The 16,786-nt window shown below is 41.7% G+C and overlaps 2 protein-coding genes across 2 annotated transcripts; one reads left to right on the top strand and one right to left on the bottom strand.

The window, feature by feature from the left end:
• Positions 1-579: 579 nt before the first annotated feature.
• On the top strand, positions 580-6,547 carry LOC113963468 (glutamine amidotransferase-like class 1 domain-containing protein 3A, mitochondrial). Its single transcript, XM_027674576.1, has 4 exons — positions 580-784; positions 3,152-3,323; positions 5,038-5,242; positions 6,254-6,547. Exons 1-4 carry the CDS (start codon positions 677-679, stop codon positions 6,444-6,446), a joined length of 678 nt encoding a protein of 225 aa, XP_027530377.1. The 5' UTR covers positions 580-676; the 3' UTR covers positions 6,447-6,547.
• A 1,156-nt stretch (positions 6,548-7,703) lies between these two features.
• On the bottom strand, positions 7,704-14,968 carry ACOD1 (aconitate decarboxylase 1). Its single transcript, XM_027674570.1, has 5 exons — positions 14,918-14,968; positions 13,374-13,535; positions 12,180-12,269; positions 10,018-10,223; positions 7,704-9,080 (listed from the first exon to the last, which is right to left on the bottom strand). Exons 1-5 carry the CDS (start codon positions 14,927-14,929, stop codon positions 8,129-8,131), a joined length of 1,422 nt encoding a protein of 473 aa, XP_027530371.1. The 5' UTR covers positions 14,930-14,968; the 3' UTR covers positions 7,704-8,128.
• Positions 14,969-16,786: the final 1,818 nt, after the last annotated feature.

Below are 16,786 nucleotides of genomic sequence, written 5' to 3'. Positions count from 1 at the left end.
AGGTTTGTTTTCTAAAAGCCTGTGGTTTTCCTACTAAAATGGAGCAGCTCCTTAGAAGACAGTATGAGGTTAGGGGTGCCAAAAAGTACGTAGGTATAATAACCTAAAGTATCACTGAAACAAACAGCATCAGGACCCAGCAGTACTGCTGGCCTCTACCCAAACTCCACTTTTTTGGCTTCCAAAGCAATTTGGAAGCCAATTTTCACTACTTCATTATAGCCCTATGCGTAAAACGAAACAAAAAAAAAAAATAAAAACCGAACAAACAAACAAACAAACAAAAACACCTCACACGTACACCCGTGAGCCTCTGCGAGGTCCTGCTGGAAGCAGAGCAACTTTGGGATTAGCGACAGGAATGCAGATGTCTTACAGCACTGTAAGGGTCACTGCAGCACCTTCACGGCACTGCCCCGCTGCGGGGAGCAGGCCAGGAGAGAGATGAGGACGAACATACGCCTGGACCTGTTTTGTTTAAAAGCACATCTCACTTGTTTTCCAGGTTTCCTCATTTGTTTTCCACCCCGCTCGCCCGGGCGGCCGCAGAACGTGGAGACCGCGGCGGAGCCCAGCGGCGCACGCGCGGCAGGAGGAGGAGGACGGAGCCGGCAGGCCTGGACTTGCGGCCTGGAGCAGCCCCTTCCCGGGCCTGGGGAGTGGCGGGGCGGCTGCCATGGGCAAGCGGGTGGCTCTGGTGCTCGCAGGCTGCGGCGTCTTCGATGGCAGCGAGATCCACGAGGCGTCGGCGGCGCTCGTGCACCTGAGCCGAGCCGGCGCCGAGGTAGGAGGGGGGCGGGCCGTGAGTGCGTGTGCGTGGCGGAGGGGGTGTGTGAGAGAATGTGTGTGAATGTGTGCACAGCCCGGTGGGCCGGGCTCCTCCCGGGTGTGTGTTTGACTCGTGTCTTTGCTTCCCTCAGCAGCTGAGAGCCCCCCGCCTTGGCCGTACCCCCACGCCCGGTGGCTCCCGCTGTTTGTGGGATCGGAGCCCTTCCCGCTTTGCGATGGTCTTTACGCCACCACTGCACACTACCACTCCTGCTCAACCATAACCTCCCTCCTTATGTTGTCTCCTCGCCTTTTTTGTTCGCCCCCCCGCCCAAAGACGTGCCTGTTCCCCTGCTAGGAGCTGAGGTCACACGCAGGCGGCTGACCAAGACTGAGAGGGGATCTCATGTATGCATATAAATATCTGAAAGGCGGGTACCAAGAGGATGGTGCTGTTGCAAAATGTGGACTATGTCATGATTATCTCAAGTCAGAATGTTCCTTGATGTAAGATCTTTGTATACTTTCATGCCTAGTCAGCAAGAAAGGAGACCTAATCAGTGAAACAGGCAGCAGCCGGAATCCCTTAGTCAAGGACATCCGGGAACTAACAAGCTTTAAGGATCAAGATGGTATTGTATATCAGTAGAACAGATAGCAGTTAGCATCCCTTACTCAAGGGCATCCTGGAACTAACAAGTCTTAAGGATGTATTAAATCAAGACCTTGATGTATGTCTGTGTATAGATTACTTACTTGACAAAATACTCAAGGTCCATGTATCCTATAGCTTAACTATGTTCATTATAATACTAAACATTAATGCCTACGGGTCAAAAAGACCCCTGCCCAGGTGAAAACCCTTCCCCTGAGCACATGTAGAAGTTAACTGGGGTTATGTAACTTGTATGGCAATCACTAACCAATCATAATAGAGGGGCTGTACTTGGAAAGTTACTAACTCTGAATTTCCATGCATAAATAACAATCTGAAAAGTCCAGTGGGTGTGCTTGATTTGTGGAATACCACCAAGCACCCAGGCTTGTATAGTTCTGGAACAAATAATCAGTGCTTCTCTTGAGTGTGTAATTATTGGCTTGTTACACACCAGGTAACAAATCCAATTTTGTGGCAACAGTGCCAGACTCTTTTTGGTAGTGCCCAGCTACCAGGACAAGGAGCAGTGGTCAAAAACTAAAACACAAGAAGTTCCACCTTAGGAGGAGGAACTTCTTAATGTTGAGGATGACAGAGCATGAAATAGGGTGCCCTGGGAGGTCATGAAGTCTCTCTTTCTGGAGACATTCAAAACCCACGTCTTCCTATGTAACCTGCTGCAAGTGACCCTGCCTTGGCAGGGAGGTTGTACTAGATGATCTCCAGAGGTCCCTTCCAACCCTAACAATTCTGTGATTCTCTGAACCTGGGAGGGAGGAGTGGCTGGAGGTCTGTCCCTGCTCCTCTGACTGCAGGGAGCTGAGGATGGGTTAAAATCCTTGATCTTCATTCCAGTTGCTTTTGCAGCTCTCATTGGGATTCACCTGCTTGTTTTCTTCTCACTGTTTTGGGGCTCTTTTTGGTAAACTGGGAGTTGTCAGAGAAGCCGGGGCCATGACACGATGTGCTTTGGTCCCGTCTGTGGCTTCAGATGGCAGAAGGTGGTCACTGTTTGTCTGCATGTAGCTGCACTCAGGTGTCTGATGTTAACAACAGCACACTCATATTTAGCACAAATTTGTCATCTCTGAGCAGTCTGCAAAGGAAGCTTCAAAACAGACACGAGAAGACAGCCCCTGCCCTACACCTTTCACGGAGCTTTATATTTTGATGCAGCATTCCCGTTTTGCATCTAATCAAAATAGGTTCTTCCATGTTTTGTTTTTCTTTTCTGCTACCAGTGTTTTAGGGCAGCTGATAACTCTAATGTCTGCACGAGAAATGCTTGTAAAGTTTGCATCTTTAACTTTTTTATGTCAAACATTTTTAGCACTCTCATCCCATAACAGTTAAGAGCAACCTTTCTTCAGAGTCAGCTGTGTGTCCAGTCAGGCTGCTGGTATAAATTGTGGTGTTCTGTTTGTCCTTGGGGTTATCTGCAGAGGAGAGGCAGGCCATGGCAAAATCAGTAAGCCTAATGTTGGTGTAAGAATGCACTCCTGTCAAAATGCTGCAGGAATAGGATGAGGAGAATGGCTGTGTTTACCCATCTTAATATATATGTCACTTTAGATACTTAATGTGTGATAGATCCATGCCGTGGAATCCACTTAACTTGGATAAGAGACTTCAGGGACAGAAACTGTTTTCATTAAATTATCTTTATTGTGACCAATATGTATGGGGTTTGTTTACATTCACAAAATTGTTTTATCTCTTTACTAGGTGAAGATATTTGCCCCTAATATTGAGCAAAGAGATGTAGTCAATCACCTAAAAGGAAGTCCAACAGAAGAGAAGAGAAATGTGTTAGTTGAAAGTGCCAGGTTGGCAAGAGGAAACATTCAGGATTTGGCTGAACTGAAAGCTGCTGAATTTGATGCGGTCATTTTCCCTGGTAGGTACTCAATATATTTATTAATTATTAAGTCATTAAGTTCACTAACTTACAAGTTAGTGTAAGCCAGAGTGTTCTTTTGGTGTTAAGTTAAGCATCACACCATTCCTTCTTTCTAAAGATTGTGAAAACTTCAGTTACCTGCTTGCCAACAGGAACACTGACCAGAGTACAAAAATAGGGTCAGAACTTGGCGTTACATGGCAGTGCCTTAATTTTAGGGCCTCTGAAATGGTTGACAGAATAGCAGGTCGCCAGATAAATTATATTCCCTCTCAGATGTGAGTAGATTCTGTTTTAATCATGTATCTTCTCTGCAGCTGATCAAGTTATACTAAACATGTCTATGGATAATTTTTTATTTAGAGACCACAAAATTGCCTTCCGGACAGAGGTAATTGTAATCACTTTTAGAAATGAAGAAACCAGAGCATCATGAGGAAATTATGAGTTGCTGAAGATCACTTTTGAGAATATTCATAGTACTGTTAAATGCTGCCTTTGTGATTGCCCCTAAATGTTAATTTAAAGTAAGGCCAGCAGAGGGAGCGTGTGTATAACGCAGAGAAACATTCTGCCAGCACTAAAACTGTGTGTCTGATACCTGTCTCTCTGATACCAGGGCTGATCAGGGCAGGAGGAGAGGCTCACAGATGCTTTTCACGTTAATTTCATGCTCTTATAACCCAGGCTCTGGGGGTTGCTGTAATAACTGTTAGAGGGAAATAAACTCCATTAAGCTTGAAAATTAAAATCTTACCTCAGAGATTTCAGATCACACTTGAAAGTGAGCAAACTGGGAAAGAAAAAATATTAAAAATGCGAAGCTTCTTTATGTTGTCCATTGAAATACTTGTGAAAATTTCTGTATGTTTTTTGTAGAAAAATTGATGTCATGAACATTCCATAAAGAATCAAGTGTAAAAACTTACTAATAACCTTACTTGGATTATTCTGATGGTTATAAATCCAGCAAACAAAGGGCATATAAAATACAATCTGTTTGTACAATTAAATGAAGATTAAGTGCAAGTAAAAGTTTGTTATAACTAGTTTCTAGAAAGATAAAACAGCACTATTTTTAATAAGAAATGTTGGTATCATTCACGAGTTTTTTGTCTCAGAATATCATATGTTATAATTTCCTCTTTATGTAAAATCTTCTTCGTTTTTATAGTGTTAATCTCTTTGGTTTTAAGTCCAAAAATAATTCTAGGGAAGGAGAAATGCTCTCCTATAATTGCTTAAGTATCAAACTAAAACTTGAGTGTTGATTACTGTACAGGGTCAAATCACTGTTTGCTCCTCTGAATTGCACACTTCTGCTTTTAACTAATATTGGTCTTTCTTCTGATCCCTCTCTTTCTTATTGAGGGGTGCATAACAGATGGTGCAGCTGTTCTAGTGACTAGCAAATGAATGGGACCGTTTCCTGTTTGTCTATTTGCCACTTATTGAAAAAAGATTAAGCTTTCTGGCATATACATATATATAACCTATATGGTATAAAAAGGTGTGCTGTTAAACTTTTAACATTGTAAACCCGTCATTTACAGGTTACAGTTATATCATTAGGCTTTCAGTACAGTAACTTAACAGTCCTAGGTTATGTTGTAAAATATTATGTTGTAAAAAAGGGCTTCTGTCTGGTATTGTATTTAATGGCTTTTAGCAGTGCCTTACATTTGAGCTTTTTGTTTGGGTTTTTTTTTAGGTGGTTTTGGTGTAGCAAAGAACCTGTGTTCCTGGGCTGTAGATGGCAAGAACTGTACTGTCAATGAGCACGTGAACTCCACACTCCAAGCTTTCCACAGCGCTAAAAAGCCCATTGGTTTGTGCTGTATATCGCCAGTTCTGGCAGCAAAAGTCTTTCCTGGTTGTGAGGTTACAGTCGGCCAAGATAAAAATGTAGATGGAAGGTAAGAAGGAAATGGATGGAGATGATTTACATGGGAATTAGGATATTGGCAGTCTTCTGTGCAAAAGTCTCTTTATTTATTGTGCAGTGTGAGGGCTAATGAGTCACTGGGTGTAGGATCTGCCAGTCTTAAAAGTGAGAGAACAAGTGGCTTTTACAGGATCATAGCTGTGCAAACATGCAGGTGACCAGGGATATCAAGTTATTTTTTCTCGTTCCATTCGTGGCAATTGAGGGATAGATCATCTTAGGCGAAATACAGAATTTGCTTACCCGATGCCTTTGAAAGCCGTGATTCATCTTGCAAATGTGCAAATGAAGAACAGGCGTTTGGCCAGCTGGCATTCAGAAACTTGGTACCCTGTGGTAATTTGAGTGGCTGTTTAAATTGCTTCTGTGGGCTTTTGTCTGCTCATGGATTTTTAATAAAGTTTTTCTGGTCATAGTGGTTTGGGGCCAGTTTCGGGGAGGCAGATGAGAACAGGGCCTGGCAGAAGTCAGTGCTGCTTAAAGGACTGTCAACTCCTGATAAAACTTCTGCACTAAATTTGCCAGCAGCAGCAGTGAGTGGTTGTATCTGTTCCTCCCTTACCCTCAGAAAACAAAAAATCAAAATTCCTCTGCATAATCCCAGAGGATAACCTTGCATGGAGGTGTTGGAAAAGTTGTAATATGTCTGCAGGTTCACCTGGCTTCTCTCGAACCTTTGAGGATCAATTATGGTTGCACTTGGTATAATTTTATAAACTTACTGAAAGATGGTTAAAAACAGAATTATACCTTCTGACATACCATGGCTCTGCATTTCAGACCTTGTTTTCAAAGGTATCAGATCACTTAGTGCATCCAGAAGGGGTGGGAGAACCTGACAGTAGCAGCCCTTGTCGTCAACTCCCTTGTCATCATCACATAAAAAGTCAGATATTATTGTAGTTCTCTCATTCTAGTTACATTGGCAGAACTTTATGGTTGTATCATCTCTTTATGTTAATTAAAGTCTTTTTATTTACAGATTCCCTGATGCTGAAACGGCATCTGCTATAGCAGAGCTTGGATGTAAGCACATTTGCAAAAATGTAAATGAATCTCATGTGGATAAAGCCAATAAAATAGTTACTACCTGTGCTTTCATGTGCAAGGCTCCTCTGCATGAAATCTTTGATGGAATTGGAACAATGGTACAAGAAGTCCTGAAACTTGCCTGACTGGAAGCATACAGACTTCTGCAAGGGAATCAGTGTAGCTAAGCATAAGCATTTAGCTTCTTTTGATTGTATTAATAAAATAATGTAACTGCTGAACTTCACAGTTTGGTGTGGTTGTTTATTTTTTGTTTTTTTTTTTTTTTTTACTCTTTAATACATCAAATGGTTATTGCTAAGTTTATCTATTTCTCTTCTAAAATAGAAGCCATGTGTTGAAGGTGATTTTTTTTCTCATTAATCCAAATGTGTTCAGTCTTGAAAAGGTAGTGCAGTGGGGTTTTATCACATCACTAATGATAGTCAGTAGTTCACATTTGCTGTTACCCAGCTGGAATTACAGATGAAATAGCTGCAAATGAGTCTGTTTACTTGCAGTATAGATGAGTAAATCAAGTATTTTATAATCAGAAGGGGAAAAGTATGTGGTTATTTGGGTTTTTTATTTCCCTGGTAAATCTTTAAGCAAGTATAAGAAATGGACTCCTGAAATTTTTGCAGAGCCCCTAGGTAAACCAACCTTATAAACCAAGATCCAGCACAAATGAAAGCATTGTTTGTGGAAAATAGACAAGTTTTGCTCTAATAAATGGAGCCATTTGAGATTTAATTAGTAAAATGAATTAGCTTTATTTCATTTTGCATACATAGTTTAGTACCCTGAGGAAGGTTTTCTATATGTTAGAACATGCTTTGATCTTACATATGTGAACAAAGGTTGTCAGCTTCTCTTAGAAGCACAATCTGTCAAGGCTTTATACTCCTGAAGGAACAAAAAATTCCCAGAATTAATTATCAAGGTGTATTGATTTTTGCTGTGGATACTTAATTGCCTCGCAAAAGAAATGTTCTGATGCTCACAGGTCTCTGTCACTCATGCCAAGTGTACTGTAGCCTAAGCTTTGCCGTGCCTGAAGGAATCTAAACTGTCATCATGTGCTAATTGTGTCATGTTGAGCAAGTGCCTTGTAACTGGAGTGGGAATAAAACAGGAACAGATCTGTACCACAGAGCAGCCAAAAGATGGAACTGGGAAATAACACTTTTATGACGAGGAGTGTTGAGTTGTCCCTGTAGCTCGGCAGCTGGTGTGATCAGGACGAGCACTGGCCTTTAGCCCATCGGTGCAAGGCCAATCATTACAGCAGAGCCTGACGTGTTGCAGAGTATCAAGTGCTACTACTCTGTGCTGTGCTTATTTTAGCACAAGTGTCAAAGCTCAGCTGTAACAGGTGGCCTCTTCAAGGAGGCTGTAGAGATAAATCTACAGAAATAAAGGCTTTATTATTCCCTGTCCTTCTAACAGTGATGATTTTCACAGACACAGCATTTCCATACTCCTCCAGAATTTGGATTTCCTGTATGGAGTTATTTAGGAGAAGCAGAACACAGATTTTTGGCAGAAGAGCAGGGAAATTTTTGTGTCGTGCACAAGCAGTGAGTGCTCTGCCTCTAGAGGAACAAAGCTGAAGTCAGCTGTGCCAGCAGAGGATCTTCTGTTCAGCTCGACTGAGCTCTGCACATACGCCGTAAATTATTTACTTAGTGAAAAGCTATGATACTGGACTGAACATGGTTCTTGTGTTAGAGGAGTCTTATTTAAAAGTGCTTGAGTCACTAAACAAGAGTTTGCCCTGAATTTTGTGTTTGCTTTGTGAACAGCATCTAGCTGTCAGCTGGAACATTCAAAAGCACAGCTTCTGTGAAAGCTCTCTAGCTGACTGTCCTGATAGAAAGGTACCTAACACAGAACAGTCCTCTACTTTTTCCAGGTTGTACACGGTCTCTATAATGCCTTCTGTGGCTTCTGCGGGCAGGACGCTGAGGGCATTGGATTGAAACTTTTTCTCCAAGTCCTGCTTTTTCAGAGGTTTCCTCCAGTGTCCGTAGAATGTATTGCAGCGGTCACTGATCATGTTGCCATCCCGAAGTGTGACACTCACTTCGCAGTAAAGACTCTCAAAGCTGGGTGTGTTATCAGGAGGGTGCTCCAGCTCTGTTTTGTGGAGGAGCTCCTGCACGGCTGGCCGGTGAATATTCTCATTGGTGAAGGACTGGACTGACATGCTGCCATCCAGCAAAGCAGAGCATGCAACAAACTGGAAGGAGTGTCGTGCTTCATGTTCTGAGGCTGGGCTGGGTCTGTTCACATATTTGACCTCGGGGACTTTGAGAATTACTTTCTCAATTTTATCAAGAGGGAGCAAGTTGCCACTGCTCTCCACAAGCTTCCTCCTAACAGAAGATGCTGCATCAGCCACCCAGTGCGTTCCAAGATGAGCAGGAAAGCGTTTGATGGCCACATCTTGTTGGTCCAACAGCCAGGGATAGGACTGCAAGGTTGGCAGAGTCTGTGGGTTATAATCTGTATAAAAGGCACCTATCCCTGACTTCATGTCCAAGATCTGTTTGTTTCCTTGAAGGCCCTGTGAAGCTAAGCAAGCTGCTTCCAATCCATGCTTGGCAGCATTGCCAACATGAAGGGGCTTTGTTTGGGTTGCTGCATTAGCCAGTGGGGCACCTGCATAGGAGGCAGCAATGGCCAAGGTATTTTTACATCCCAGCTGGTCAAGAGCTAGCAGTTTAGCACAAGCTGCTGCACTCCCCATTGTACCAACCACAGTCGGCGGGTGAAACCTGAGAAAACAAAAATATCTTCATGACTGTATTTCAAAAATTAACCTGAATTCACTGTATACACAAGCTTTCTATTCATGGCTGTGGCAGACAGATTGGACCATAACGAAACATACATTCAGAATTCATGTGCGGACCTAATTCACGTGTGGAAAGTTGTCACTTTCCCCCAGGAATAATTTAAACTGGAATAGTACCACTTGCAATAGGTCCTCCCCAGAAAACAATTGAAATGTTAGAACTGTTCATGGTTCAAAGCATACTGAACAGAATAATGGCAAAAGTAATGTATAAATGATTCTAAATAAATTTAAACTCACATATAAATTTGCATTTAATGTAATATTTATTATAATAGTTTAAATTTGTGTATTATTATAAATCTATAATAATTTATAATCATCTCTAAATTACACAAATCGGGGAGGTGAGTTTTGTTATTCTGAACTAGTTTTGCAAAAGTGATAGAAAGAACACACAGAAAACAGCAAGAAGACAACTAGGCCATCCCACACTTCACGGCTTTCCCCTGAGCATACCCCATCTTCTTGGGCTCTGCTCTGAGCCCAGCACTGGTGACTCCTTTCTGCTGAGAGAAAGCTGCTGTTTGAAAGTGAGGCGTGATTGTATGTATTCATGAACACCTGAGATTTCTGATGTTAAATGTTGCCCTTTTGCTGCTCTTTTTTATAAGTAGGAAGATCATCACCTCCTTTTTGTGAATTGGTCAATGCTTTCAAAAAGAAATTAACTAAACCATAAGGAGTCAAGTAAGTATATTTACATTTAAGATGACCCCTTCCTAAATTTCCAGACAAACAGAGTAGAAAATATGAATAACTGTGCCATCTGTATTTTAACTGACATGTAATTAAGTATATTAACATTAAGAAAAAAAATTTCTGCTCAACTTTCTACTTGAAACATTTCTATGTACCTTTTTGGAATATTCCTGGCTTCAGTGGAGAAGCGCAGCAGCCGACCTTGCACTTCAATTCCCACATTGAAAGCTAAGAGCAGATCAAGACCTGAGATTTTTTTCTTCTGAGGAAAGGCCTCTGCGAGTGCAATCACAGCAGGGAGCACAGCCCCGGATGGGTGTGTGGCTGGATGCCAGGTGTCGTCAAAATCCATTGAGTGCACCTAATAGAAAGAGAAGCATTGTTTTGTCATTAGGAATAAAGTCCGACTTGGCAAGGTTGGCTCAGTCAAATGGAACTACTGTAACTGGTATAAAAAAGTACCAAAGAACAAGATTTTCCTTAGAAAGCAAACCTTCAAAAGTCTTTAAGACCTTTACTCCCAACATGGCTCCCTGAGAAGTGATAATGCAATAAAAATCTTGCCTGCAAGGAGTATAATTCTAATTCAAGTTGCACCAGCCTAAAACCAGTATGACAATGATTCCTTTTTCCTGCAATTGGTTTTTGCTGCTTTAATTAGACTTGTATAATTAAAGCAGCCATTCTAAGTCCACTGTGAATGGTGAATTTGCACTTCACCCAAAACATAATGAAATATAATGAAATTACTTCCCCAGTGCTCCATTCTGATGCTGCCATTAGGACTCACACCATACAGCTGTAGCAGTCAAACCCATACTGCTCAATGAAAGTTTTATCAGAACTACTTCTCCAGTGTAACTATCCCCAAGCCTGCAAATGTGCAGGAGGCTTTAGCCTGAATTTTCAGCACATTGAAACAAGACTTGTCACATAAGGAACCAGACTCCCTTGAATTGCTGGGAGTAGGAGAAAGCTACACTGGGACGAACTGCTTAGCCTGAGAAAGTATCCAAAGTGGTGCTTCTCTTAACTCTGTCCAGAGCCCAGCTGCTCATGAAGATGTTGGGCATTCCCAGCATTGCATATGGCTTCTGTTCTGGTAGCAGACAGCTCCAGGCAGCAATGCAGTGCAGTCAGTGTTTGTAATGTACTGCTTAGCAGACATGTTCCCTCCCCTGCAAAGTTTTGAGATTCCTCGAGGACCTGAGAGCATTAGGGACAGCATTTTTAATAGCACAATAATACTTGAAAAACTGACCTTCACATCTATTCACACATGTGTTACTGAGAAGGTGCTCAGGCTCCCCAGTGCTCAGGTTTTGCCCTGTAATACTGGGAATATGCACTTATGAGGACTGTGTTTCTGAACAGATAGAAGAAAACCCAGTCTCTGCCTCAAAAAACTTTGATGTCATCTGGGAAAATGCCCTGCAGTGCAGGATAAGGAAAGTTGTGTCCAATACCCAGTAAGCTGTGTTTCTGGTGTCTTCAGTAAGTGCTTATAATTGACCTGTGACCGAGATGTAAACTGAAATGATCATATACCTGCTAACAGCCAGATTTGAATATCACAAGGGCTGCTATGAGCTGAGAGGTACCAGATCTCATTTCCAACATAATTTTCTCTACATTGGAAATGAGCTTTTAAATTGGACCTCTGATTTTGTTGTCACACTAATTTAAATAGGCTTAATAGTACCATTTCCTTGGTTGGTCACCTTCTCTAGTTTTGCATAATTGCCAAATTTGTCTACCCCACCTCTTATGCATCTTTCAATTTCAAATGGTTTTAGCCTCAATCTGAATTTAGACAAATGTCTGGGGAGTCAGTAATTGCTTTAATGACAAAGTATGTGTCCAAAATATATAATTGGCTTTTGCAAACTGGGTAACTGAAGATTAAATTGCCTTGTGATGGTATATGTGTGTGTATCTAGATGTGCATCTGTCTGTGTTTTTGTGTAGATACACTTTGCCAATTGGCGTGAAATTTGGATCCCAGTGAAATCAGTGACGTCTAGAGTGTCTCTTTCTAAGCACCTGTAGCAAGGCTGTAACAAGCTGTAGAATTCTGACCTTTGAAAACAGTCCCAGGTCCCACATTAAAGGTACGGTATGCTGTTGAGTTGGATCAGATATATATTACAGCTTAAGCTCAGTCTCATTGGAAGGAAGTTGAAGCACATTAGGAGAACTGTCTAGGAAAGTTTTGTAGCAGGCTTCAGAATAAGCTTTTTGGAACATTCTGTTCTCTCTAGAGCAAGAATGGCATCATTTAGTGTGATTTAAGAGCAAATAAAAGAGCATCCCTTACAGCCACTCCATTCACAAAAGCTGCATACAGAGGAGGCAGTCGGAAATCCAAGCGGCCCCAGATGGTACTGGATAAATCTGAGCTGTAGATCTGAAACAAATTGACATCAGTTAATTCAAAGTCCTGAACCTAAGGATAAATGTGTGCTGTATCTCTGATATAACAGAGATCAGACCATACCCTCTCAGGACCTAACTGCTCCTTTTCATGTGAAAAATTCTGTTCTTTCAGAAAGTATGACAATAAACTCAGTTTCCTGTTGTCTTGTGTCCTATTCCACTCAAACAGAGCTCAGGGGGCAAACTAACACCATCCACTTGGCCACTCAGTACTTTCACAAAACCTCTGGCCATTCATATCTCTTCTCACCACCATCAACAGTTCCCTCAGAATCAAAGAATCAATTAGGTTGGAAAAGACCTCTGAGATCATCGAGTCCAACCTAAATGACAGGACTGTCATCATCTTGTCGGGGAAGATATCCAGTTAAAGGTTTTGGTTTTCTATGTTTTAGTGAGACCCTGAGTAAACAATAGATGGCCTCCTGATGCTGCAAAATGAATCAAAGGACATAAACTACCATAGTTTGGAAAGAAGTGTTCTCTGTGGGAAGAGACCTATCAGCACACAGAGCTCTGGAGCATGAGGCCAACTAGGCAGGTCTGAACAATAAAATAGTGCGTTAAATTCCTCCTCATTAATGCACTCCTGTGTTGGAAGGGCTTTTCCTCGGGGCCAAGTAATCCTCTAGTTTAAGGAGAGCAAGACTAGAGGAGAAACATGGCTAATGTACCTTAGACAACAGTTATGCTTTATGGACTGTAAGTAACCCACTACTAATTCTCCATCCCTTTAACTGTCCCTTAATTTGAAAGGCTGGTGATAAGTAGTGTTTACTTTGCAGATGTTTTTAATAAAATCTCATAGGTGAAAGAAAGGAAGGGATTCTTAATTCACTGTGTTTGCAGAGGGGGATCTTAGGATACAGACTGGTACACAAACTGTTGCCCATCCGGAGCGAAAAGTAATTTGAGCACTGAAGTTTCCCTGTTTCCAGTGGAAAGAACACCATGTCTCTCTTTCCATCCACAAAAGAATTTCGCCATGGCAAAGTTTCCCTTTTACAGCCCAAATTTCCCCTTGCTTTTCTTAAAGCTAAACCTTAGAGTGTGCTATAAGTGCCAGACACTTTACCTTACTGTACTGTGTCACTTTGTGGCAGACCTCAGTGCTGGTACCCAGAAGCCCCACTCCAAGAGTATCCAGAATCATTCGCTTGCTTCTCTCAATTACTTGGTCTGTCAAATGATTTGCATTCAAACCATGAATCACATTGGCAAAATTTCCCGTAATTGTCTAGGAAGGGGAAAAATAAAGAAAAAGAAGAAGTAGATATTTATCTATATTTAAAGTAAACTCTATTTTTTTTTCCTTTCCTCTTTTTTTGCTTTCAGTTTTGGGCTACTGCTTAGTATGCTGGCCATTTTTGTTGCCCTGCCCCTGCTTACATGAATTGCATCAGCATAACTAAGGTTTGAATTCTTCCTCTTTTTATTCCCAGAAATGCCACTCTATTATTTATACTTTACTTATACTTTCATCATCATTCCTTTCTGTTCTGTATTTCTTCTGCTTTCTCACTGACTTGAATCCTTGAGAGTATGTACTGCAGGTGCTATAACTTTGCAAGATATCTCTGTCTATCTCTATCTCTAATGACTATTCATGCACACACATATAAAACAAATAGAAGTAAAAAACATCTGTCTTTCCATAGCACCTTCTTATTGCTACTGAAATCAGTGGGAAAATGGCATTTCAAGCCAGTGCAACCACTACCACATAAGAAGGCAAGATTTCATCTCCCTGATTAGCAGCATTACTATCCCAAATCTTGCCGAGCTTGGAGCTCAGTGGGAGGCAGGACTTGGCAGCCCTACCTTGCACATGTTGCTCATAGCTTCCAGCTCGCATTGAATTCACTCTCAGCTGGAGTCCAAGCTTTTCTCCAAGGCAAGATCTTGCCCCTTTGAAGAGCAGTGGCTCCTTGTTCCTGGATCATGCTGATCTGGGAATTATATATATTTATTTTCCTCTCCTATTGAGCATTGACCTATTAGGCAAATTCAACTTGCTTCTTGGCCGGAGCTGTGAGCTGCTGTTAGTATCTACATTAGAAAGTAATCTAGAACTTCCCTTCTTGGACTATTAGAAATGTCCCCCTGTAGAGGTATACATTATTTACAACCAGTCTATACACACAATTTCTTTTTTATACTGGCATTACTGAATATATATCTTCTCTCTCTTTGGAAATTGTCCCCTTCCATTTCCCCTCATCCCTGCCCTTCCTTTACTCCCCTGCACATATCCACAAAGGGTTATGGTATTTCCTTTTGACCTTCATTTTGCTAAGTTAAACAAACCAAACAGCTGTTCTCTCCTTTATAATACAAATTCAACCCTACTATGCTCATATTTTTTCATTGCATTGTTCACATCGGATTCCTCTTTTTCTAGCAATAGTGACCAGAACTGTACCCGTTAATACAGGCAAGTTCTCACTCAGCCTTGTACTAAAGCATTAAGATTATCTTGAGGAAGCAGTTACAAGCAGTTTAAAGCATGTGAACCACATATCCTGTACTGTGATATATACCTACTGAAATACATAGAGTGAGGATACAAAAGCCTAAACAGAGAAGTGCATCTTACAGCGCAAAGAAACAAGACAGTACCTTTGCCCACATCTTGCAGGGATGGTGCAAGTCCCAGAGAGACCCAGCAAAGAAGTTGTTATCAGTGAGCAGGGGAACTCACTTTCTCATTATTTATATGTGTCTGTCTGGGGTGGGGGAAGAAATATTAGGCCTTTTTTCTTGCTCAACTTGTCTTGTCCATTTCCTCCTCTGCCTGGAATTTTTTTTCTTCACTTTCAACTTTCCTCTGACTAATTGTACCATAAACCATGGGGACTTGTGAGATAGGACTTAGCCAGTCATGTTCTCATGTTGTGTAATTGATATATGCAATACTTCATTACCAGGTCGAAATTAACATATTAATTCAAGTGTCTTATGTTTGGTAGCATGGAGAGGTGTGTGGAACCACAATAATCCATGGATAACTCTACTGGTTGGAAAAGCAATCATCCCAATACTAGACTACAGGATGGCAGAGGCTGTTTTAGCTTAAAAAACCTGTTGTTAGTTTGTTTTGGTTTTTTCTTCTTTTGCTATATGTCTCTACAATACATACAATTCAGACATGGGAAATGTATGCCTTAACAATTTCAGACCATAATTTGGATTAAGGCAGCTCTTGGCACTTAAGTAGTGTTTTAACAGCATGAATGTGTTAGTGATAGGTTGTGAGTGAGAAATCTCTGCCCATCCTGTCAGGAATGGAGCAGACCCCCAGAGGAGTATAACCAGGGGCCACAGAATAATTCTGAAGTAACTAAGTAATGTCTGTGTGAAGTATGGGAACAACCCGGATTACGCAACAAAGTATCAAGTTTTCTCGGGCTTGCAACCTTGCACTCCCATGCTTAAGTGCTGCCTAAAACTTACGCTAGGAACCTTGGCCCTTTGAATAGCTTCAAATAATTTTGTAAAGATCTACATAACTCCTGAGTTCTTCCAGGTAGAGAACAGCATGGGTCTACACGTGAAGTTAAGCATTGATTTGAGTGGTTCTAACCTCTACTGCAAGGCCCTGGTTCAGGCTGTGTCCCCTCCCCTCACCTGTCCCTGGAAACAAGAGTCCTCCTCCATGACACCAGCACTGATGCTAAGCAGACTCCTTTCTGAGCTGGTCCAGTCTGTCTCCAGATCTAGCTCACTGATTGTCAGCTGTCAGGCATGACTGAATTTCGTTCCCTTGGAAATGCAAAATTAAATCTAGCAGCACAAGCAGAGGGAAAGAGGAATAGGGCTAGCAGTATGCTGTGAAATTTTAGGAGGGCATGGACAGGTAAAAAGAGAGGAGAGAGGATCAACTATTCTCCAGCAAGTGCTAATCCAGACATTTGCCTATTTTGCCTGTGCTTTTAGCCAGTTTTGCTTTTGGTTGTTATCTTCGGGTGCTTAACTTGATGCTGAAAATTGCACTGGGTAAGAGAGTGCCTTAAATGATAGAAGCAGTGATGAGTCAGATCATGAATATAGGCAAAGAGCCTGAGGCCCAGATGCCTAAAACTCAGCCCTACAAACACATATAGAATTTTGTACAGGATAACCTGCATTATGTGCAGGTTTCCATTTAAACCCTTGTCCTGTCTTTCTTTTAAATATGAGCAGCTGTTCAGCATGGCTACTTAACCTATTCCCACACACATTTCTCTATGAATATGCCACAGTTTCCTCACTCATGCATGCATAACTTGCATCTACATAAAACATCCCAGCACTTTTCCTAGTTCCTGGGTGAAATGTGTGCTTTGGCCAAATCCTGACCCCATGGGGAGGAAGAACCAGAATGCAAATCAGTTCTTCTTCCTTGCTCCACGTATTTCCACACTGAGGAAAATCTCAGAGGTAGCCTGGATGCGCTGAAAAGTTACCTTTGGTGCTGATAAAATCCAGCCCACATAATGAGAGTGCTTA

Source organism: Neopelma chrysocephalum, unplaced genomic scaffold (genome assembly GCF_003984885.1).
Source record: "Neopelma chrysocephalum unplaced genomic scaffold, ASM398488v2 Primary Assembly neopelma1_25, whole genome shotgun sequence".
Classification (NCBI taxonomy): Eukaryota; Metazoa; Chordata; class Aves; order Passeriformes; family Pipridae; genus Neopelma; species Neopelma chrysocephalum.
Note: the sequence above shows the minus strand (reverse complement) of the source record. Positions and strands in the feature narration are given on the sequence as shown.